A 26,167-nucleotide genomic window follows, 5' to 3' on the forward strand; every position below is an offset into this window, starting at 1 on the left:
GTGTTGTCTGTTCACACTGCTATGCTTTATTTTGGCCAGGTCGCAGTTGCAAATGAGAACTTGTTCTCAACTAGCCTACCTGGTTAAATAAAGGTGAAATAAATAACTAAATAAAACATGTAAAAAAGGAGGCATGAGGACTGCAGATGTGGACAGGGAAATAAATTGCAATGTCCGTACTGTGAGATGCCCAAGACACAGAGACAGGATGGACAGCTGATCTACCTCACAGTGGCAGGCCATGTGTAACTGTAACCAAAGTAAAATGGCTAGCTAGTTAGCAGTGGTGCGCGCTAATAGCGTTTCAATCGGTGACATCACTTGTTCTGAGACCTTGAAGTAGTGGTTCCCCTTGCTCTGCAAGGGTCGCGGCTTTTGTGGAGCGATGGGTAACGATGCTTCGTGGGTGTCAGTTGTTGATGTGTGCAGAGGGTCCCTGGTTCGAGCCTGGGTAGGGGCGAGGGGACGGACTAAAGTAAAACTGTTAAACAGCTACATCCGAACATCACACCTGCAGGTCAGGTACAGGATGGCAACAACAAATGCCCGAGTTACAACAGGAACACACAATACCTCCAATGAGCTGAAATAGGCTGGACTGAGGGCTTGTAGGCCTGTTGTAAGGCAGGTCCACACCAGACATCCCGGTCAACAAAGTCACCTATGGGCACAAACCCACAGTCACTGGACCAGACAGGACTGGCAAAAAGTGCTCTTCGCTGATGGTCGGATTCACGTTTATCGTCGAAGGAATGAGCGTTACACCGAGGCCTGTACTCTGGAGCAAGATCGATTTGGAGGTGGAGGGTCCGTCATGGTCTGGGGGCGGTGTGTCACAGCATTATCGGACTGAGCTTGTTGTCATTGCAGGCAATCTTCTCATCGCTGTGCGTTACAGGGAAGACATCCTCCTCCCTCATGTGGTACCCTTCCTGCAGGCTCATCCTGACATGACCCTCCAGCATGACAATGCCACCAGCCATACTGCTCGTTCTGTGCGTGATTTCCTGCAAAACAGGAATGTCAGTGTTCTGCCATGGCCAGCGAAGAGCCAGATCTCAATCCCATTGAGCACGTCTGGGACCTGTTGGATCGGAGGGTGAGGGCTAGGGCCATTCCCCCCAGAAATGACCGGGAACTTGCAGGTGCTTTGGTAGAAGAGTGGGGTAACATCTCACAGCAATAATTGGCAAATCTGGTGCAGTCCATGAGATGCAGCTGGTGGCCACACCAGATACTGACTGTTACTTTTGATTTTGACCCCCCCCCCATGAAACATAATTGAAATACTGCAGAATCCCATTCATTCCTATGGAGGACTGCTCCTACTATGGAGTGCCAATATGGCCAACCGGTGGCTTCAAAGCCTCAATGCCCAATAAATAGCATCAGCAATCCAGGGTTTATATAAATCATTGGGTCTACCTAAAACTGACCAGAGTATGTAACAAATCAGCTTTAACTTGCCAGAAAATACATTTGTTTATGAATATCAAATCAAACAATATAACATTTGTCGAGATGCGAGGCTAGGCAAGTAGAAGATGATCTGCAACATTGTATATGGCAATGGCCCCTCAATAACTTCAATCGAATGTTAGCAAGCTAGTATTATAAACTGGGTGGTTCGAGCCCTGAATGCTGATTGGCTGATAGCCATGGTATACCATTTATTTATTCATTGGAAACCAGTTTATTGGTTAGAGCATTGGTCCAGTAACCGAAAGGTTGCTGGATCGGATCCCTGAGCTGACAAGGTAAAAATCTGTCGTTCTACCCCTGAGCAAGGCAGTTAACCCACTGTTCCTCAGGCTCCGAAAACGTGGATGTCGATTAAGGCAGCCCCCTTAAATGCAGAACACACATTTCAGTTGAAGGCATTGTTGTACAACTGACTAGGTATCCCCCTTCTCCCTTTAAAGTTGGCAATAAGGCACCTTGGGGTTTGTGATATATGGCCAATATACCACAGCTAAGGGTTGTATCCAGGCACTCCACGTTGCGTCATGTATAAGAATAAGAACAGCCCTTAGCCGTGGTATATTGGCCATATCACAAACCCCCGAGGTGCCTTATTGCTTAAATATAAAACATTACATTATGGCTAGGTTTGCTTAAGGGGGGCTAATGGTCGTTATAGCCTACAAAGATGTGGATGAAACTAGTTACCTTCTGTAGCTCAGTTGGTAGAGCAGGCTTGTCCAACGCCAGGGGGTGGGTTCGAAACCAGTGGACCACCCATCTAAATCGTTAGAATGTATGCACACATGACTGTAAGTCGCTTTGGATAAAGTCTGCTAAATGGCATGATATGATTATTATTATACTAGTGAAACATTTGTTTGCGTAGCTAGCCTAGCTAAATATCTGGGTCCCTACTGAATCAGGAAAAATGTCTAGGACTCCATTTAGCACAAATATAGTTGGACATGCTGTAAAAACAGTGTATTATTGCTGGGGGAAGTGCACTGTAATAAAGGGTGCCCCCATTTGAGCATTTATGCTAGCAACAAACATGGCTACCAAGGTCAATATAAAATAAACCATTCCGCCTGTGTAATGCATTGTGAAAAGGTTGACCTCCTACAACACTGATGTAGAAGTTAAATGATTGAGACAACTTTGCAATTAAACCATGTGTGTGTGCAACCCACTAGGAGGCTGTGAATTGGTTAAACACTGCACTAATGCCAGCAAGCAAAATCAAATCGTCAGTGATGCCCCATTCATGTGCAAACCGGAAATGTCAGACTTGCTAATAGGTTTTAGTTATACACATGCTACGTTCAACCAGTTAGCATTCCGAGTTCCGACCAGCACTTGAATGTGGCATAAGGCCTGGCAGGCTGTCTGGTTGGCAGTTAGTAAGTTGCTGGTTGGCTAGCTAGAAATTACAACATGCACAGAAACCTATTACAATTTCCCATGTGTACTTTTGTTAGGCGGCATAAACAATCACTGATATCTTACAACGTAATCAGATGTATGAATTCAGATCTATTTAATCTATTCAGATCTGTCTCTGTGATACGATCACAGGCACCCTACATCTCTATGACTCCCCACACAGTAGAGTGGACATTGACACAGATACTTGTGACTGTGGCGTCCAACTTGAGAGCACCAGTGTACCATCAGAAGAGGGGACCACCAGTGTGGAGACGCTGCATTCAGACTCAGTAGCTTCGTCCTCCTGTACTGTTGATCCCCAGTTGGACTTGGGGGTTGAGAGACGGGATAGTCATAGCACAGACCCCAGAATACTCCACTCAAAAGACAAATCCAAAGTTCACATCCTCCATCCAGGCAATGCCTCCAGCTCTTATGCTCCTAAATACCAAGGCAAAGACATCACCCCTGTGCTGGGGGAGCTCAAGGACTATATCAGCCAGGTAGATGACCACCTAGCCCTGGGAAGCTCTATAGGAAAGTGCCTGTAAAGTAAGCTTTTCACTGTTAGTCTACACCTGTTTACAAAGCAAGTGACGAATAAACTTTGATTTCATGTGTTCCTATTGCAGTCTTTTCACCTTCCCTCCCATTCAAAATAAAATAAGCTGCAACATGTCATCTCGTGGAGTGACTGAAGTATCCATTGAGGTATTTGGTGCATATTGTGTGATGAGTGTTCGACTTTTCCCACGGAGGCAACCCATTGCACTCAGCAGGAGTTGAGCGACAGGCACTTGTAGCTACAACCTTGATTTGTGCAACAGTCGGCCACACTGAATCTTAGCTCGCTCTTCACACAGTTGCTATAGCAATACATTTTATTGGTGACAAAATAAGGAACAGAAAAGATGAAGAGGGAAGAAATAAACCCAACAACAACTTTCTCTTCATAATTCATCCAACAAAATATTAAAAAGCACAGACCCAAAACTAGATACAGTACCTGTCCCAAAGTCCTCACACAGGTATACATAAAGGGGGAGTTGACAGTGAAAAAGTGGAATGCGGAGTGGTGCGCTCCTTGAGGATGGCTCTCGGTTCCATGGGGCGGAGGCAGCTCCACTTGAACCACCTGTCCGGTACAGTCTTTCCCCACACGGGGGCTCAAAGCTGGGGGAGAGACATGGAGTAGGGAGGGTGTGGGTGGGTATCAGGGTGGAGAGGGAAGGTGTTGGTAAGTTGATTGGCTTTCTTTTTTTGCTCATAATCATCATTGTCGTTAGGCTCTTGCTTCATCTTCTCTCCTTGGACAGCCTCAACTTCTGGGGGAAATGGGAAAGGGTTATTATATTATACTTTGTAAAGTATCAAAAAGTTAAACTTTTTAACATAAGCTTGTGACAAAAAGTACAAGAATGACATACCATCATCATTGTCGTCCTCATCATCAATACTAAGGTCTTCTTCCTGGGGAGATAGGACAGTGCTTTCAAACCATATCCCCCGTTGATCTTTTGGGTCACAAACAAACCAAAAAAACGGGCTTTACCTCTTCGTCGCCGCTAACTTCATCATCCTCCTCGTCAAAGTCTTCCTCCTCTCCATCCTCATCCTTCACTCCTAACATTTTTTTTAAAAAGCAAAGAAATACATCACACCCACTGACGAAAAACCCAACACAATAGAATCCCCTTGCATGACAATATCCACGATGTACTAACATGTACTGAAAAAATATATATATATAAAATGCAACATATAAAGTGTTGGTCCCATGTTTCATGAGCTGAAATAAAAGATCCAATAATTTTCCCATTCGCACAAAAAATGTATTTGTCAAATTTGTTTACATCCCTGTTAGTGAGCATCTCTTTTGTCGAGATAATTAATCCACCTGACAGGTGTAGCATGTCAAGAAGCTGATTAAACAGCATGATCATTACATAGGTGCACATTGTGCTGGAGAGAATAAAAGGCCACTAAAATGTGCAGTTGTCAAAACACAATGCCACAAGTTGAGGAAGCATGCAATTTGCATGCTGATTGCTGAAATGTCCACCAGAGCTGTTGCCAGATAATTGAATGTTCATTGCTCTACCATAAGCCGCCTACATCATTTTAGAGAATTTGACAGTACGTTCAACTGGCCTCACAACCGCAGACCGTGTAACCAAGCCAGCCATGACCTCCACATTCTGCGGCTTCATCACCCGCAGAATCATCCGAGACTAGCCACCCGGACAACTAATGACACAGAGTTTGCACAACTGAAGAATGTGTGCACAAACTGTATCAGGGAAGCTCATCTGCATGCTTGTCGTCCTCACCAGGGTTTTGACCTGACTGCAGTTTGGCGTCATAACCATCTTCAGTGGGCAAATGCTCACCTTTGTGTATTGCGTTGTGTGGACGAGCGGAATGCGGATGTCAACGTTGTGAACATTAGTGGCCCATGGTGGCGGTGGGGTTATGGTATGGGCAGGCATAAGCTACGGACAATGAACACAATTGCATTTTATCAATAGCAATTTGAATGCACAGAGATACCATGATGAGATCCTGAGGCCCATTGTCATGCCATTTATCTGCTGCCATCGTCTCGTCTTTCAGCATGATAATGCAGGACCCCTTGTTGTAAGGATCTGTACACAATTCCTGGAAGCTGAATGTCACAGTTCTTCCATGGCCTGCATACTCTGACATGTAACCAATTGAGCATGTTTGGGATGCTCTGGATCAACTTGTACGACAGCGCGTTCCAGTTCCCGCCAATATCCAGCGACTTCGCACAGCCATTGAAGATGAGTGGGACAACATTCCACAGACCACAATCAACAGCCTGATCAACTCTATCCAACGACCCTACCATTAAGGTATCTGTAACCAACAGATGCATATCTGTATTCCCAGTCATGTGAAATCCATAGATTAGGGCCTAATGAATTTATTTCAATGGCTGATTTCCTTATATGAACTAACGCAGTAAAATATAAGAAATTGGTGCATGTTACATTTATTTTTGTTCAGTGTATAATGATATACCATTTAGTAGATGCTTTTAGCCAAAGTTGCTTGCAGTCTTGTGTGCATAAATTTTACATATGGGTGGTCCCGGGAATCAAACCCACTATTATGCCATTGCAAGCTCCACGCTCTACCAACTGAGCTACAGAAGACCCACATTCTCAACTCAAATTACAACTGCATTTTCATTTTCTATTACTTCCTCAAAACATGGAAAAAAACTAAAATGGTTGCCAACCCTCATCGTCGTCGTCCACCCCATCCAAGTCAGATGCCTCTCGGTCCTTCACGTCGTACCCATCCAGGTAGGTGAGCTGAGGGAGCAGCTTGAACACACTCTCCCTGTAGTCGTTCAGGTTGGTCACCTCACAGTTGAACAAGTCTAGAGACTTCAGGCTGTCCAGCTTTTTCTGTGGGACCAAATGGGTGTAGGGTAATTAGGGGGTGAACAACACTGCCTGAATAAATCTCTAATTAGATTTGAGAGCACACCGTATCCCCATATAGGCTAGCAAACTAATTTTGACCAGAGCCACATAGGGAAACAAACATCACACTGCTAACGAGGTCTATGGTCAAAACTCTAAAAAGGGAAAAGTGTCATTTGAGACATAGCCTGAGACAATGAGATGGTGTCGCACTGTATTGTGCACTACCGGGAGTTTGGTGTACCTACCAAAGGTTCCAACGTGCTGATGTCTTTCAGTTTGTTCCCGCTAAGATTTAGATGTGTGAGGTTGGGGAGTTTCTCTGCTAACACGTCAAGGCCACCAGAGATTCTGTTGTCACCGAGTTCCAACTGCAACATAATGTGAAGATATACAGTAAGCTCCAAAAGTGTTTGGCCAGTGACATTTGTTGCTTTGACTGTACTCCAGCACTTTGGATTTGAAATGATACAATGATTGTGGTTAAAGTGAAGACTGTCAATTTTAATTTGAGAGTATTTTCAAGTGAGCATTTTAGAAATTACAGCACTTTTTGTACATACAGTACTTCCCTTTTTACGGGACATAAAGTATTGGGACAAATTCACTTGTGTATTAAAGTAGTTAAAGACTTGAGTATTTGGTCCCATATACATGGCACGCAATGACTACATCAAGCTCGTGACTCCACAAATTTGTTGGATGCATTTGCTGTTTGTTATGGTTGTTTCAGATGATTTTGTTCCCAATATAAATTAATGGTAAATAATGTGTCATTTGAGTCACTTATTGTACATAAGAACAGATTACATTTCTAAACAGGTCTACATTAATGTGGATGCAACCATGATTACGGATAATCCTGAATAAATTGTGAATAATGATGAGAAAGTTAGATGCACAAATAGCATACCCCCAAGACATGCTAACCTCTCACCATTACAATAACAGGAGGTTAGCATTTTTTGGGGGGCTATGATATTTCTGCGTGCCCCTGTGACAACAACGTTGGACCCCCTTGTGGCCCCACTAAATGTGGAGTATGAAAGCACTTTTTAGGATATGACAACAATAACATCTAATGTAACTGGCCCCTCTAACAGCACAACTGGCCCCAGACCTAACCACTAGAAATGGGCAAATGTTTTAGTAAGTGGTGTCAGGTGAGGTCACGGGACATTTCCAAGTGTCCCTAAAACTCTCCAAAGTGGCATTTGTCTGTAAATTAGACAATTTCAATGCCACTACATATTTGCAATCCCTAAATGCTTTTTGTTCAGTATAAAAACACAATTTCTACCATATCAACCTCACTCAAACATTGTGGTGGTGTTATGGGGCATCCGGGGTAAATTCAAGTATTAATGCAGTAATTGCACACTGGATGAGTCTAAAATGTATTGTTCACTATAAAAACAAACTTTCTAAAACACCAACCTCTCTCAAATATTGTGGTGGTGTCAGGGGACATCCAAGTGTTTTTTCAAGCTCTCCAAAGTACCTGAACCTCTCCAAAGTGCCACCAGAGAGGAGGCTGGTCGTAAACTTTCTCTTGCCTTTTCAGTATTGAGAATAAGTGTCTCAGACATTCCAAACACAAATTATGCGGGAAATGGTTGGTGGGGATTGAAACAATCATGTCATATCATTTAGCATTTTGTGATGTCATTACGGATGGTATAACAATAACTATCTTTAACAGCTTTCACAATGTAGATATCAGATTTGCATCTAAATGTTCTAAAACTTATGATTAAATATGAAACTAGCTGTGAAAAGATAGCAATGTGACTTTAGCCTTCTAAATGAGAATTGACTGACACCAAATCAGGCCCTCGAGGACTGGAGTTGCCCACCCCTGCATTAGACGGACCGGGCGATTTCAACAGAGAGAAGACAGACAAGTGTAAATAAATACATTGCAATTCTTTTCAAATGAGCGGTCGTTCATGTGCAACGTATTCACATGAGCATAATTTTCCAACTGTATATACGATGGGTTCCCTCTGTCTCTCCCGCTCTCTTTCCAATTGTTTAACAAGCCTTCAAATCGGGTTAGTCCACTAGGGACCTTTCATTGCATTGTTAGTAATCAATTCAACCTATACTGTGTGTGTTTTTTTATGTATTTCTGTGTATAGTTAGTAAATAAATTAAGCCAATTTTTGTGTCGCTGAATCATTTAGACTATGGTTCGTGCAGATTTAAGAGGTCAAGAATTTCAGAATGAGACTGATGAGGTAATAATGATTAATGGATGACTGGTATGATAATATATTCTTGAGTTATTTCAGAAAACGGTAACTCATTAAACAAACTTTTTCCATGGTACCCCAAGTTACTAATGATTTAATTGTTACATGATTAATTTAATCACGTAATAATTAGTTATGTGATCACTTATTTTATCAAATCAATTCAATTATAGTCACGACATACATAAAATAGCTTATCAAACAAACTTGGTTACACACGTGTCCTTCACTTAAACAAGGTGCAAAAATAGAAATAAACTGAACTATTTACAAATGGCATTAGTGTTCATTTTACATCCCAGGTGTAGATGACTAGATTTCACCTTCACCATAGCTTGTGCATGTCGTGATAGTCTGAAGCAGTCCCTCTCTGACAGGAAACAAAAAGCAAACTGGTATTTCAGACAGAAGATCTGGCATTTCACAATTTTTCCCCCTTGTGTTTTGCAGTTCTTCCTTTTATCTGTTGGCATGCGTGTTGGGTAGTGACACTCACCTTGAATGGGGGGGGGGGGTTGTGATATTTGTGAAGTTGCTTTTGGACCCCAATTCAGCTATTTCCAACACCAGCTGCTCTCAGAAGGCCAACTTGCTTTGGCCATCGGCTTCAGGAGAATTAAATACTTTACTGTGTCAATGTCCACAAAGTGGTAGAAAAAAAACTATCATTCCACTTCCTGTAGAGGACCTTGTTGTGGCCTATCAGAGCATCAGATCAGTTGACACCCCCGTGCTGGCATTGTAGTCCTTCACAGACACAGAAATTCTTCCTCAACCATGCTCCATTGGCATTTTTCACTCTCTGAGACATGGAAATGATTGAATGCCTTATGCTGTGTGGTGAGCATGGTTACTTCCCTAGTAGTGTCCTTCTATTTCACAAAAAGCAGCTTGTTAGTCCTGAGCCAAATAAATGGTCCCACGCTCTGCAGTCTTTGCCATGTCGTTTACCTTGGTATTGGCGAAATCGACTCTGTTAGGACTAATGGTGCCACAAGCCCCTATTTTCTTTTTCAATAGGTCTATGAAAAGCATGGGACTACAATAACAATTGTCCACAAAGATGGGGAAGCCCATCAGCTGCATGAGTCATAACTAAGGCCCTTACCAGTGGGTGTGATCGCCTTCATAGATGAAACATTTGCCCATGTAGGCAGAGCCTGAATCGGCTAACACAAAGAGCTTGTAACCCCATTTGGTCAGCTTATTTTTAATATTATGCATCAAGCCAATTCAAGCCTTTGAGACAACCATATGCTCATTTATAGATAGATTTTGAGCAGGCTGGAAGTAAGTTTTGCATGCCTCCACCATGTCATGATAAAGGGGCTTGACTCTTGCAAGACGATCATACCCTGAAGTCCCCTTCTGGTCATTCTCCTGATCCTTTTGTGGGTCACACCTGTGACGAGTATGGTTGATGGCCAAGAATAGGTTCACTCATGATGGAGGCGGGAACTCAAACCGATAAGAGTAGGGACTTGCTCCAGTTGTCAACTAGTCTTGATACCTTTACCAGTCACATATAAATCACCAAGGAAAGGTAGTTGAGCATGTCACCCATGGTTTCCAGGTTTCCACCATGCTGCTTTTTGTCCCCATACTAGTTGGTCATACTAATTAGTGTTCCCAGTACAGAGGTGGTAAAGTAGAGCTGAAACAGCTGTAAGGGGGTGTATGTTTAATCACTAACCAACTGTGGGCCTTCAGGTCGTTTGGGTATAGACCTAATTTGTTCTGGCTCCTCATCTTCAAGGACTGTATGCCACCGGTCCTCAGTTTCATCTCCCTCTGTTCTGCTGCTTCCACAGACTCTTTGTTGAGGCCTAGATTTCCTCCCTGCCCCACCACCTCCAGGTGAACATCCAGAGAGGGGAGTTGTGCCAGGGTCTACAGTGCCAGGGTCTGCAGTGCCAGGGTCTGCAGTGGGGGAGGTTGAAGAGGAGTGGGGCCTCAGCAAAACTCAGGAAAAAAAAAAGAAACATCCCTTTTTCAGGACCCAGTCTTTAAAAGATAATTCGTAAAAATCCAAGTAACTTCCCAGATCTTCATTGTAAAGAGTTTAAACATTGTTTCCCATGCTTGTTCAATGAACCATAAACAATTAATGAACATGCACCTGTGGAATTGGCCGTTAACTTCTTTGGGACTGGGGGGGCAGTATTGAGTAGCTTGGATAAAAAGGTGCCCAGAGTAAACTGCCTGCTACTCAGTCCTAAAAGCTAAAATATGCAGATAATTAGTAGATTTGGATAGAAAACACTGAAGTTTCTAAAACTGTTTGAATGATATCTGTGAGTATAACAAAACTCATATGGTAGGCAAAAACCTGAGAAAAAAACCCAACCAGGAAGTGGGAAATTTGAGGTTTGTAGTTTTTCAAGTCCATTGCCTATCAAATATACAGTGTCTATGGGGTCATATTGCACTTCCTACGGGACCTGTTGGATCGGAGGTTGAGGGCTAGGGCCATTCCCCCCAAGAAGTGTCCGGGAACTTGCAGGTGCTTTGGTGGAAGAGTGGGGTAACATCTCACAGCAAGAACTGGCAAATCTGGAGCAGTTCATGAGAAGGATATGCACTGCAGTACTTAATGCAGCTGGTGGCCTCACCAGATACTGCCTGTTACTTTTGATTTTGAACCCCCCCTTTGTTTAGGGACACATTATTCCATTTTTGTTAGTCACATGTCTGTGGAACTCGTTCAGTTTGTCTCAGTTGTTGAATCTTATGTTCATACAAATATTTACACGTTAAGTTTGCTTAAAATAAAACGCAGTTGACAGTGAGAGGACGTTTCTTTCTTTGCTGAGTTTAGATGTCCAAATAAAATGTTATTGGTCACATACACATGGTTAGCAGATGTTAATGCAAGTGTTGCGAAATGCTTGTGCTTCTGGTTCCGACAGTACAGTAATATCTAACAAGTAATGTAACAATTCCCCAACAACCTCAACTAATACACACAAATCTAAAGGGGTGAATGAGAATATGTACATAAGTATATGGATGAGCGATGGCCGAGCGGCATAGGCAAGGTGCAGTAGATGGTATAAAATACAGTATATACACGTGATATGAGTAATGTAAGATATGTAAACATTAAAGTGGAATTGTTTAAAGTGACTAGTGATGCATTTATTAAAGTGATCGGTGATTGTGTCTCAATGTTGGCAGCAGCCTCTGAGTTAGTGATTGCTGTTTAGCAGTCTGACGGCCTTGAGATAGAAGCTGTTTTTTAATCCCTCGGTCCCAACTTTGATGCACCTGTACTGACATTGCCTTCAGGATGATAGTGGTGTGAACAGGCAGTGGCTCGGGTGGTTGTTGTCCTTGATCTTTTTGGCCTTCCTGTGACATTGGGTGTTGTAGGTATCCTGGAGGGCAGGTAGTTTGCCCCCGGTGATGCATTGTGCAGAACGCACCACCCTCTGGAGAGCCTTGTGGTTGAGGGCGGTGCAGTTGCTGTCCCAGACTGTGATGCAAGCCTGACAGGATGCGCTCGATTGTGCATCTGTAAAATTGTCAGGGTTTAGGTGAAAAGACAATTTCTTCAGCCTCCTGATGTTGAAGAGGCGCTGTTGCACCTTCTTCACTACAATGTCTGTGGGGGTGGACCATTTCAGTTTGTCTGATGTGTACGCCCAGGAACTTAAAAACGTTCCACCTTCTCCACTGCTGTCCCTTTGATGTGGATAGGGGGCTGCTCTCTCTGCTGTTTCCTGAAGTCAATGATCATTTCCTTTGTTTTGTTGAGTGAGGTTTTCCTGATGCCACACTCCACGTGCCCTCACCTCCTCGCTGTAGGCTGTCTCGTCATTGATCAACCCCACTACTGTTGTGTCGTCTGCAAACTTGATGATGGAGTTGGATGGCCATGCAGTCGTGGGTGAACAGGGAGTACAGGAGAGGGCTGAGCACACACACTTGTGGGGCCTCAGTGTTGACGGTCAGCAAAGTGGAGAGGTAGTTTCCTACCTTCACCACCAGGGGTTGGCCCGTCAGTCCAGGATCCAGTTGGACAGGGCGGGGTTGAGACCCAGGGCCTCCAGCTTGATGATGAGCTTGGAGGGTACTATGGTGTTGAATGCTGAGCTGTATTCAATGAACAGCATTCTTACATGGGTATTATTTTTTTCCAGATGGGACAGGGTAGAGTGCAGTGTGATGGCGATTGTGTCATCTGTGAACTTGTTGGGGCAGTATGCAAACTGAAGTGGGTCTAGGATGGCCGGTAAGGTGGCGGTGATATGATCCTTGACTAGCCTCAAAGCACTTCATGATAACAGAAGTGAGTGCTACGGGGCGGTAGTCATTTAGTTTACTTATCTTTGCCTTCTTGGGTACAGGAACAATGGTAGCCATCTTGAAGCATGTGGGGACAACAGACTGGGATAGGGAGCGATTGAATATATCCGTAAACACATTAGCCAGCTGGTCTGCGCATGCTCTAAGGACACAGCTAGGGATGCCGTCTGGGCCAGCAGCCTAGCGAGGGTTAACACGTTCAAAGGTTTTACTCACGTCAGCCACGGAGAAGGAGTAGGGCAGTCGGTGTTAGCGAGCTGCGACGGTGGCACTGCATTATCTTCAAAGTGGGCAAAGAAGGCATTTAGTTTGTCTGGAAGTGTGACGTGGCTGTTTTTGTAGTCTGTGATTTCCTGTAGACCCTGCCACATACGTCGTGTCGGAGCCGTTGAATTGTGACTCCACTTTGTCCCTGTACTAGCATTGTGCTTGTTTGATTGCCTTGCAGAGAATAACTACACTGTTTATTAGCCATATTTCCAGACCTCTTTCCATCGTTAAATACGGTGGATCACGCTTTCAGTTTGGCGCAAATTCCGCAATTCATCCATGGTTTCTGGTTAGAGTAGGTTTTAATAGTCACAGTTGGTACAACATCTCCAATGCACTTCATTATAAAAACGCACTCACCGAGTCAGCATATAAGTCAATGTTGTTCTCAGAGACTGACCGGAACATATTCCAGTCCTGGTGATCAAAACCATGTTGAAAAAAAAACAATGTTGAAGTGTGGTGTCCGATTGGTCAAACCAGCATTTAATGGTTCTTGTCCCCGGTACATCCTGTTTGAGTTTCTGCCTATAAGACCGAACAAACAAGATTTCGGATTTGCCGAAGGGAGGGCGGGGGAGGGCTTTATCATGGAAGTTAGAATAACAGTTGTCGTGCAATCAATATGCTGTCAGAATTTAGGTAGCCTTGTTCTCAAATTTGCTTTATTAAAATCCCCAGCTACAATAAATGCAGCCTCTGGATATATAGTTTCCAGTTTACATAGAGTCCAGTGAAGTTCCTTGAGGGCAGTCTTGGTGTTTGCTTGAGGGGGAATGTACACAGCTGTAACTAACTGATGAGATTTCTCTTGTGAGGTAAGGTCGGGTGAGCAGAAGGACTTGAGTCCCTGTATGTTGTTATGATTACCTCATGAGTTGTTAATCATAAAGCATACACCCCCGCCCCTTCCTCTAACAGCACCCCTTTGTCACACATAATATGCACGCAGCTCTCGCTCCTATACACTCTTTCTTATTATAATGATCATAATTGTAATAAGTAAAGTCGTTATCATTTGTAGGCATAATATAGTATCCTTGTATAACCCCCATAGAGCTGTAGACCTAACGCGTCCTGTTAAGTTTTAATACCGTAACTTAGGCCTATATTTCAATATATAGGCTACTGTATCAAATCAATCAATCATTCCTGCCATCACACAGCATACGAAACATTCAGGCTTTGAAACGCAATCAAACATTTTAGTTTTAAAATGAAATAAAAGGAAGCTTTGAATAATTAACCTAAACAATAAATAAACCGCAATTTACTAATGCATGCAACTGTTTTTAGTCTGCTGTAATAAAGGCTATATAATTTTTGTTAGATAAGACTCTGGTACAACACTTAGTGTTGTTTACGCTGTTCCAAATGGTCAAAAAAAAAATTGTAATGTTAATGCAACTGTTTGGCACACACAATACTCACACAAGGTGTGCTCCTATACAGCTTTAGCAGGGACAGTGCAATAAACACTTGCTGTGGTGCCTTTTTCTGCAGTAGGGAGGTGAGCGAGACAACATGCACCAGTCACACAGGCACTCCGTCATTTAAAAAAAAAAAGACTGTTTAACCGAGTCATTTGTGTGGCTTAATTATTTAATCAAACAGTGTGCTTAAAGCGTCAGACAAGCACAGTGCATATGTAGTTGGTTTTATTCAAACACATAGGGTGTGTATGTCAATTATGGATAAAGAAGTTTAAACATTGACCAATCGATTGGTCGAAAGAACAAGACGATTCTCGTTTGACCAATATATTTATGGGGACAGCCCTAGTAGCATCCACATTAATATAAGTTTAGAAACATCAATCAAATGAATCAATAAAATGTATTTATAAAGCCCTTCTTACATCAGCTGATGTCACAAAGTGATGTACAGAAACCAAGCCTAAAACCCCAACCAGCAAGCAATGCAGGTGTAGAAGCAAGGTGGCTAGGAAAAACTCCCTAGAAGGGAGGCTATGAGGGGTGGCCAGTCCTCTTCTGGCTGTGCCGGGTGCCGTCTGATTTACAAAAAAGTGACTACAAAAATGACAAACCATTCATTTGTATTGGGCACAAAATAATGTGAAACAACCAAAACAAACAGCAAACAAATGTATAGAGTCACTGCATGCTATGAATATGGGACCAAATAATTAACTTTGTACTACTTTAATACACATACAGGGCCTTCAGAAAGTATTTATACTCCTAGACTTATTCCACATTTTGTTATGTTCCAGCCTGAATTCAACATTGAATAAACACAAAACGAAAACATGTTTAGAAATTTTTGCAAATGTCTTAAATTATATACAGTAATCTCTCATTTACATAAGTATTCACACCCGAGTCAATACTTTGTATAGGCGCCTTCGGCAGTGGTTACAACTGTGAGTCTATCTGGGTAAGTCTAAGACCTTTCCACACTTCGATTGTGCAACATTTGCCCATCATTGTTTTCCAAATTCTTCAAGCTCTGTCAAATTGGTTGTTGATCATTGCTAAACCATTTTCACGTCTTGCCCTAGATTTTAAAGTAGATTTAAGTCAACTCTGTAACTCGGCCACTGAGGAACATTCAATGTCATCTTGGTAAGCAACTTCAGTGTAGATTAGGCCTTGTGTTTTAAGTTATTGTCCAGCTAAAGATGAATTAACCTCCCAGTGGTCTGGTGGAAAGCAGATTGAACCAGGTTTTCCCTGTGCTTAGCACCATTCTGTTTATTTTCTTTATACTGAAACACTTACCCATCCTTAACTATTACAAGCGTTCCCATTACATGATGCAGCCACCACCATGGTTGAAAATATGGAGAGGTACTCAGTAATGTGTTGTGTTAGGATAAATCCAATACTTTTAATTCAGGGCAAAGTTTATTGCTTTGCAACATTTTTTGCAGTTTTACTTTCAGTGCCTTATTGCAAACAGGATGTATGTTTTGAAATATTTTTATTCTATACAGGCTTCCTTATTTTCACTCTGTCAATTAGGTTAGTATTGTGGAGTAACTGATCCATCTTCAGTTCTATCACAGCCATTCATTTGTAAAAAATATCTAAAAACATAATTCCACTTTGACATTAGGGGGTATTGTCTGTAGGTCTGTGACAAAACAATCTAAATTTAATCCATTTTAAATTCAGGTTGTAACACAAAATGTGGAATAAGTCAAGGGGTGTGAATATTTTCTGAAGGTACAGTAAAAGTGAATGTCCCAATACTTTTGGTCCCCTAAAATGGGCCGACTACTGTAATTTCTAAAACGGTTCACCCGATACGGATGAAAATACACTCAAATTAAAGTTGACATTCTGCACTTTAACCTCAGTCGCTGTATAATTTCAAATCCAAAGTGCTGGAGTAGAGCCAAAACAAAATTGACACTGTCGCAATACTTTGAGCAGTCACTTCTGTCAAAAAATGCCCAAGCAAGTAACAAATCTTTCAGAAAACAATGATCATGTCCCAAATGGAACCCTATTCCTTACATAGTGCACTACTTTTGACCAGAACCCTCAAATGTAGTGCACTGCACAAGGAATAGGTTGCCATTAGGGACTAAATTTAAGCTATTTTTCAAAAGAACACAAATGTCACTTTTACTATAAGTGTAAGCTTGTGTATAAAAAAAATATTTAAAAAAGGGCCCCTCCACACACACCCGGTCAAAAGTTTTAGAACACCTACTCATTCAAGGGTTTTTCTTTATTTTTACATTGTAGAATAATAGTAAAGACATCAAAACTATGAAATAACACATATGGAATCATGTAGTAAACAAATAAAATGTTAAAGAAATCAAAATATATTTTATATGAGATTCTGCAACGTAGCCACCCTTTGCCTTGAGGACAGCTTTGCACACTCTTGGCATTCTCTAAACCAGCTTTGAGGTAATTTCAATCAACATGTATGCCTTAAAAGTTCATTTGCGGAATTTCTTTCCTTCTTAATGCATTTGAACCAATCAGTTGTGTTGTGACAAGGTATGGGAGGTATACAGAAGATAGCCCTATTTGGTAAAAGACAGAGGCCATATTATGGCAAGAACAGCTCAAATAAGCAAAGAGAAACAACAGTCCGTTACTTTAAGACATGAAGGTCAGTCAATGCAGAAAATTAAGAACTTTGAACATTTCTTAAAGTGCAGTCACAAAAACCATCAAGAGCTACAATGAAACTGGCTCTCATGAGGACCGTCACAGGAATGGAAGACCGAGTCACCGCTGCTGCAGAGGATAAGTTCATAAGTTACAAGCCTCAGAAATTGCAGCCCAAATAAATTCTTGACAGAGTTCAAGTAACAGTAACATCAACTGTTCAGAGGAGACAGTGAATCGGGCCATCTTGGTCAAATTTCTGCATAGAAACCACTATTAAAGGACACAAATAAAAAGAGACTTGCTTGGGCCAAGAAACACGAGCAATGGACATTAGACCGGTGGAAATCTGTCCTTAGGTCTGATGAATCCAAATGTGAGATTTTTGGTTCCAACCGCCATGTCTTTGTGAGACACAAAGTAGGTGAACGGAAGAGCTTCATGTGTGGTTCCCACTGCGAAGCATGGAGGTGGTGGTCTGATGGCGTGGGGGTGCTTTGCTGGTGACACTGTCAGTGATTTATTTAGAATTCAAGGCACACTTAACCAGCATGGCTACCACAGTATTCTGTGCCATCCCATTTAGTTTGATCTTAGTGGGACTATCATTTGTTTTTCAACAGGACAATGACCTAACACACCTCCTGGCTGTGTATGGGTTATTTGACCAAGATGGAGAGTGATGGAGTGCTGCATCAGATGACCTGGCCTCCACAATCACCCAAACTCAACCAAATTGTGATGGCTTGGGATGAGTTGGACCGCAGAGTGAAGGAAAAGCAGCCAACAAGTGCTCAGCATTTGTGGGAACTCCAAGACTGTTGGAAAAGCATTCCAGGTGAAGCTGGTTGAGAGAATACCAAGAGTGTGCAAAGCTGTCACCAAGGCAAATGGTGGCTATTTGAAGAATCTCAAACATAAAATCCATTTAGATTTGTTTAATGCATATCCATATGTGTTATTTCCTAGTTTTTGATGTCTTCACTATTATTCTACAATGTAGAAAATAGTAAAAATATATTTAAAAAAATGTTGAATGAGTAGGTGTTCTAAAACTTGTGAGTGAGTGTTTGTATAAAATGAAGCAAAACATTACCTTTTTGAGTTTCCCAAGTCTGGGAAGGTTGGAAACTGAGAATAAGCCAACATTTATCAAACTGAGGAATTCCAGATTGACAAATTCTTCTGTGAGACCTTCGATTTTCCCTTCATTTGATCTGCTGTTGTCCAGGACAAGTTCCCGTACCTATAAGGATAAAAAATAAAAATGTGAATGTGTACAATTTAATGCATATGTACATTGTTTACAGCTGCACTACAAACTCAATTGAGAATGCTAACTTTATTTTATGCATACATGATACATAATCATTTGAGTGCTTATTTCTATTCTACAAATGTCCTGAGACACCCTCGGAGAGTGGGGTCTCTGCCAGGGTCTAATTATCTACGGTGACCCTGGAGCAATTAGGGTTAAGTGCCTCTAGGGCACACCCACAGATGTTTCACCTTGTCGCCTTAGGGATTTGAACTAGAGACCTTTCGGGTTATTGGCCCAACAATAACGGTTAGTGTCATCTGGGATCCTTGGGACATCCCTACCCAAAACCTTAACCCTTACCTAACCTTAGCCATTTTAAAATGTCAACTTCAATGGGGTAACATCGGATAGGATAAAGTAATCCTTCTCACCCCCCTTAAAAGATTTAGATGCACTATTGTAAAGTGGCTGTTCCACTGGATGTCATAAGGTGAATGACATCCTCGAGGATCCTGGACATCCCGAGGATCCTGGATAGCATGGGCCACGCTAATCGCTAGCCTACCTGCCGCCCTAGCTATATACCAAAGTGTTGTCGAAAACCTGTTGGCAAGAATAACTTTATGGAATTAAAAATATAAATAATTGAATATAAACGTAATGATGAAAAATGTATAAAAATATGGACCTCAATGATAGGAATGGTTGTTATTCCACTGAAGTTTTTATGAAGTTGCAACTCCAGTTCAGAGCTACAAAATATTACATTTAATTGTTTAAAAAGAGCAGAGTTCATGCATACTAGTCAGGGACAGTCATTACCAAATCAAAGTCTTGATAAAAAGGGTCAAGAAAGTTAACGTGGAAAATCAAAGATCACGATTTGCACACTTTAAACCAGCTGCCACTAGGAAGAACCGCACAATACAGTTCTACCTTCACTTGCCCGCTGTTCAGTCACTAATGACACATGCAATGCTTTTTGTTAGCAAGCTCGCTACAGGCTAGCCATTGCCCTTAAACTGATGAGCTGCAAGAGAAGCCTGACTACCTACCCCACAGCAACAGGAAAATTGTGAATATACCCAGAAAATAATATTTTTACCTTCAAATCTATTGGAGGAAATGGATTGCCTAGACATCGAGCGAACGACTGCTAGAGCAGTTTGTTACATTATATTAGTGTTTTGTAAACAACATTGAGGGAAATATTCAGAACGGAAATTAGTAAAACAAGGAAAATGTGGTCAAGGTATCCTGCAAACAAAATTCCTTGGGTCAAGCTATACGGGCTGTAGAATATGCGTACGCATGCATGCACATTATGGTTTCACATAGAATACACATGATAGGAAGAAATGCTCCGATCTCTGAACCTCTTCGAAACATTTGTCGCCAATGAATTGTTTGATGTGATATGTTTATACCCAGTAACTTCATTCAAAAAGTGAGGCAAATTGTATTGACTTTATTCACACTTTTGTTTTGGTTCAGTAGCAGCAGGCATCACAAATAAGTCTTGCACTGTTGCCACCTGTTATAGACCCCCCTCAGCTCCCAGCTGTGCCCTGGACACCATATGTGAGTTCATTCTGTTAGGTGACCTAAACTGGATATGCTTAACACCCCAGTAGTCCTTACAATCTAAACTACAGTGTGGAGAACAAGTATTTGATAACCTGCAAAATTGGCAGTGTTTCCTACTTACAAAGCATGTAGAGGTCTGTAATTTTTATCATAGGTACACTTCAAAAATCCAGAAAATCACATTGTATGATTTTTAAGTAATTAATTTGCATTTTATTGCAGGAAATAAGTATTTGATACATCAGAAAAGCAGAAATTAATATTTGGTACAGAAACCTTTGTTTGCATTTACAGAGATCATATGTTTCCTGTAGTTCTTGACCAGGTTTGCACACACTGCAGCAGGGATTTTGGCCCACTCCTCCATACAGACCTTCTCCAGATCCTTCAGGTTTCTGGGCTGTCGCTGGGCAATACGGACTTTCAGCTCCCTCCAAAGATTTTCTATTGGGTTCAGGTCTGGAGACTGGCTAGGCCACTCCAGGACCTTGAGATGCTTCTCACGGAGCCACTCCTTGGTTGCCCTGGCTGTGTGTTTCGGGTCGTTGTCATGCTGGATGACCCGGCCACGACCCATCTTCAATGCTCTCACTGAGGGAAGGAGGTTGTTGGCCAAGATCTCGCGATACATGGCCCCATCCATCCTCCCCTCAATACAGTGCAGTCATCCTGTCCCCTTTGAAGAAAAGCATTCCCGAAGAATGATGTTTCCACCTCCATGCTTCACGGTTGGGATGGTGTTCTTGGGGTTGTACTCATCCTTCTTCCTCCAAACACAGCGAGTGGAGTTCAAAACAAAAAGCTCTATTTTTGTCTCATCAGACCACATGACAGTCTCCCATTCCTCCTCTGGATCATCCAGATGGTCATTGGCAAACTTCAGACAGGCCTGGACATGCGCTGGCTTGAGCAGAGGGACATTGCGTGCGCTGCAGGATTTTAATCCATGATGGCATAGTGTGTTACTAATGGTTTTCTTTGAGACTGTGGTCCCAGCTCTCTTCAGGTCATTGACCAGGTCCTGCCGTGTAGTTCTGGGCTGATCCCTCACCTTCCTTATGATCATTGATGCCCCACGAGGTGAGATCTTGCATGGAGCCCCAGACCGAGGGTGACTGACCGTCATCTTGAACTTCTTCCATTTTCTAATAATTGTGCCATAATTGCGCCAACAGTTGTTGCCTTCTCACCAAGCTGCTTGCCTATTGTCCTGTAGCCCATCCCAGCCTTGTGCAGGTCTACAATTTGATCCCTGATGTCCTTACACAGCTCTCTGGTCTTTGCCATTGTGGAGAGGTTGGAGTCTGTTTGATTGAGTGTGTGGACAGGTGCAGTTAATACAGGTAATGAGTGGAGAACAAGAGGGCTTCTTAAAGAAAAACTAACAGGTCTGTGAGAGCCGGAATTCTTACTGGTTGGTAGGTGATCAAATACTTATGTCATGCAATAAAATACAAATTAATTACTTAAAAATCATACCATGTGATTTTCTGGATTTTTGTTTTAGATTCCATCTCGCACAGTTGAAGTGTACCTATGAAACCTGCAAAATCGGCAGTGTATCAAATACTTGTTCTCCCCACTGTAGATGCCCTAAATCTCACACAAATTATCAAGGAACCCACCAGGTACAACCATAAATCTGTAAACATGGGCACCCTCAGATATTATCCTGACCAACTTGTCCTCCAAATACACCTCTGCTGTTTTCAATATGAATCCGCTATCGGTCCACAGTCAAACGACCACCCCTCATCACTGTCAAATGCTCCCTAAAACACCTCTGCGAGCAGGCCTTTCTAATCGACCTGGCACGGGTATCCTGGAAGGATATTAACTTCATCCCGTCAGTGGAGGATCCCTGGTCTTTCTTTAAAAGTAATTTCCTCACCATCTTAAATAAGCATGCCCCTTTCAAAAAATGTAGAAGTAAGAACAGATTTTGCCCTTGGTTCACTCCAGACCTGACTACCCTTGACCAGCACAAAAACATCCTGTGGAGGACTGCACTAGCATCGAATAGTTCCTGCGATATGCAACTTTTCAGGGTAGTCAGGAACCAATACACGCAGTCAGTTAGGAAAGCAAAGGCTTTGCTTTTCAAACAGAAATTTGCATCCTGTAGCTCTAACTCCAAAAAGTTTTGGGACACTAAAGTCCATGGAGAATAAGAGCACCTCCTCCCAGCTGCCCACTGCAATGACGATAGGAAACACTATCACCACCAATAAATCCACGATAATTGAGAATTTCAAGCATTTCTCTACGGCTGGCCATACTTTCCTCCTGGCTACCCCAACCCCGGCCAACAGCTCCACACCCCTCGCAGCTACTTGCCCAAGCCTCCCCAGCTTCTCCTTCACACAAATAAAGATAGCAGATTTCTGAAAGTGCTACAAAACCTGTACCTGTACAAATCAGCTGGGCTAGACAATCTGGGCCATCTCTTTCTAAAATTATCCGCGCCATTGTTGCAACCCCCATTACCAGTCTGTTCAACCTCTCTTTTGTATGGTCCGAGATTCCTAAAGATTGGAAAGCTACCGCGGTCATCACCCTCTTCAAAGGGTGATCACCGACAACAATGTTTAACTCTGTTGTTTGTGTCGCACTGCTTTGCTTTACCTTGGCCAGGTCGCAGTTGTAAATGAGAACTTGTTCTCAACTAGCCTAACTGGTTAAAAAAAGGTGAAATAAAAATCATTTTAAAAAGCTCATCACTAAGCTAAGGACTCTGGGACTAAACACCTTCCTCTGCAACTGGATCCTGGAATTCCTGACGGGCAGCCCCCAGGTGGTAAGAGTAGGCAACAACACGTCTGCCACACTGATCCTTAACACTGGGGCACCTCAGGGGTGTACTTAGTCCCCTCCTGTACTCCCTGTTCAACCACGACTGCGTGGCCAAACACGACTCCAACACCATCATTAAGTTTGCTGGCGACAATGGTAGGCCTGTGGTAGGTCGTAGGCCTGATCACCGACAACAATGAGACGGCCTATAGGGAGGAGGTCAGAGAACTGGCAGTGCGGTGCCAGGACAACAACCTCTCCCTCAATGTGAGCAAGACAAAGGAGCTGATCGTGGACGACAGGAAAAGGCGGGTTGAACAGGCCCCATTAACATTGACGGGGCTGTAGTGGCGAGGGTCGAGAGTTCCTAGTTCCTTGGTGTCCACGTCACCAATGAACTATCATGGTCCAAACATACCAAGACAGTCGTGAAGAGTCGTGAAGAGTCGTGATGAGGGCACTCAGGGGACAAGGAGATTTGGCATGGGTCCCCAGATCTTCAAAATGTTCTACAGCTCACGGGTCCCCAGATCCTCAAAAGGTTCTGCACCATCGAGAGCATCCTGACCGGTTGCATCACCGCCTGGCACATCAACTGCTCGGCATCTGACTGTAAGGCGCTACAGAGGGTAGTGCGTATGGCCCAGTACATCACTGGAGCCAAGCTTCCTGCAATCCAGGACCTAAATAAATAGGCGGTGTCAGAGGAAAGCCCATAAAATTGTCAGAGACTCCAGTCACCCAAATTAGAGACTGTTTTCTCTGCTAACGCACAGCAAGCGGTACCAGAGGCACCAGTCTAGGACCAAAAGGCTCCTCAACAGCTTTTACCCCGAAGCCATAAGACTTCTGAACAATAAATAAAATCGCCACCGGACTAATTTACATTGACCACCCCTCCTCCCTTTTGAACACTGCTGCTAGTCACTTCACCCCTACCTACATGTACAAATTAGCTCAACTAACCTGTACCCCTGCACACCAACTCAGTCCCGGTACCACCTGTATATAGCCTTGTTATTCTTATTGTGTTTATTATTTTAGTCTATTTGGTAAATATTTTCTTAACTCTTCTTGAACTACACTGTTTGTTAAGGGCTTGTAAAGTAAGCATTTCACGATAAGGTCTACACTTGTTGTATTCAGCACGTGACAAATAAAGTTTGATTTGATGATATACAATATTTGAATATCTATGATTTTAATTGAGCCAACTCAACTCGTTTGCCAATTCAAGTAATTACTGGGTTAGTTTCATCTCATATTCCATAATATACACAGTTTACCAAACATTAGGAACACCTTTTTAATATTCAGTTGCACCCCCATTTTGCCCTCAGAACAGTCTCAATTTTGTAGGGGCATGTACTCTACAAGGTGTCGAAAGCGCCCCAGGGACGCTGGCCCTTGTTGACTTCAATGCTTCCCACAGTTCTGTGAAGTTGGCTGGATCATTCTTGATGCACACAGGAAACTGTTGGGAAACTTGGCGGTGTAAAGACTCTATAATTTTTTACTTTTATTTTTTAACTTTAGTTTATTTGGTAAATATTTTCTTAACTCTTCTTGAACTGACCTGTTGGTTAAGAGCTTGTAGTAAGTAAGCATTTCACAGTAAGGTCTACACTTGTTGTATTCAGCCCATGTGTCAAATAAAGTTTGATTTGAGCATGAAAAACTCAGCAGTGTTGTAATTCTTGACACAAACCGATGTGCCTGGCACCTATTACCATACCCAGCTCAAAGGCACTTACATTTCTGTATTTCTCTTTCACCCTCAATGGCACAAATAGACAGCATGTCTCAATGGTCTCATGGCTCAACAATCCTTCTTTAACTGGTCTCCTCACCTTCATCTACACTGATTGTGGTGGATTTAACAAGTGACATGGGATCATAGCCGTCACCTGGTCAGTCTCATGGAAAGAGCAGGTGTTCCTACTGTTTTGTATATACACTCTGTGTGTATGGGTCCTTCTATAAATAAAGGGGGCCAACGTATGACATCACGCCTGAAGAATGAAAAAGATAAACATAATTTCTATGCTTTAATAACAAACAATTCACTGACCGCTCGCAACAGATGCGGTAAAGAGGTAAATCGAACTTAAGGCTATTGTTTGTTAGAGGTAAAATCGGAGTATAATACTTGATGTCAACCCCAATACATTCATGTCATCGTCACCAATCAACGTAATTAGTTCAAACCGACTGACTACTGCCGATTTCTGTATGCTAGCTAGGCTAACCAGTTTATATGAACGGGAGTTAGAAGTTAGCATTTAGCAGTCACTTTAAGTCTGAAAAAGGACTACTTTTAAATGTTATGCAGCGAAAACAGCCAAATATATCGAAATCGGACCTGATTTGACGAATATCGACTTTGTTAGATCAGATTTGTTGAATGTGCGAAAATCTAGTAAATGTTGGAACGCAGTGTTTTCCATTGACTCCTTTACCTTATCTACACAGGCGGTGTTTTTCCACTCCTCATTTGCCCGGCGTTTGCTGCTATAGCCCATCCGTGACAACGATCGGCGAGTTGTGCATTCAGAGATGCAGTTTTGCACACCACTGTTGTACTGCGCCGTTATTTGTCTAATTGTAGCCCGCCTGTTAGTTTGCACGATTCTTTCCAATCTCATTCGACCCCTCTTATCAACGAGCTGTTTACGCCCACTGGACTGTCGCTGACTGGATGTTTTTTGTTTGTCGCGCCATTCTCGGTAAACCACAGACACTGCTGTGCGTGAAAAGCCCAAGAGTGCGGCTGTTTGTGATATACTGGACCCTGCGCGCCTGGAACCGACGATCATACCACGCTCAAAGTCCCTTAGATCTCTCTTTTTACCCATTCTAACGTTAAATCGAAAAGTTAAGCTGGATGCCAGTCTGCCTGCTTTATAAAGCAAGCCACCGCCACGTGACTCACTGTCTGTAGGAGCAATCCATTTTCGGAAATGGGGTGGTGTATGCAGCAATCTACGGTCAGGAGTATTAGGGCCAAGTGAAGAGAAAAAAGAGACTTTACACAAATATAAACACAACATGGAAAGTGTTGGTCCCATGTTTCATGAGCTGAAATTCAAGAGTGCAGAAATGTTCCATATGCACAATATGCATATTTCTCTCAAATGGTGTGCTCAAATTTGTTTACATATCTGTTAGTGAGCAATTTATCCTTTGTCAAGATAATCCATCCACCTGACAGGTGTGGCATATCAAGATGATTAAATAGCATGATCATTGCACCTT

The 26,167-nt window shown here is 42.5% G+C and overlaps 1 protein-coding gene across 2 annotated transcripts; it reads right to left on the reverse strand.

Annotated features, from left to right (window-relative positions):
- Nucleotides 1-3,756: 3,756 nt before the first annotated feature.
- LOC118374030 (acidic leucine-rich nuclear phosphoprotein 32 family member B-like) lies at nt 3,757-25,840 on the reverse strand. 2 transcript variants are annotated; one of them, XM_052511380.1, is made up of 7 exons: nt 25,372-25,840; nt 18,368-18,517; nt 6,593-6,715; nt 6,155-6,326; nt 4,442-4,512; nt 4,317-4,359; nt 3,757-4,211 (listed from the first exon to the last, which is right to left on the reverse strand). In XM_052511380.1, exons 1-7 carry the CDS (start codon nt 25,765-25,767, stop codon nt 4,057-4,059), a joined length of 1,110 nt encoding a protein of 369 aa, XP_052367340.1. In that variant the 5' UTR covers nt 25,768-25,840; the 3' UTR covers nt 3,757-4,056. The 2 variants fall into 2 exon arrangements, with proteins under 2 accessions (XP_052367340.1, XP_052367339.1); XM_052511379.1 differs by having other exon boundaries at nt 3,757-4,214.
- Between the last annotated feature and the right edge of the window lie 327 nt (nt 25,841-26,167).

This window comes from Oncorhynchus keta, unplaced genomic scaffold (genome assembly GCF_023373465.1).
Source record: "Oncorhynchus keta strain PuntledgeMale-10-30-2019 unplaced genomic scaffold, Oket_V2 Un_contig_6766_pilon_pilon, whole genome shotgun sequence".
NCBI lineage: Eukaryota > Metazoa > Chordata > Actinopteri > Salmoniformes > Salmonidae > Oncorhynchus > Oncorhynchus keta.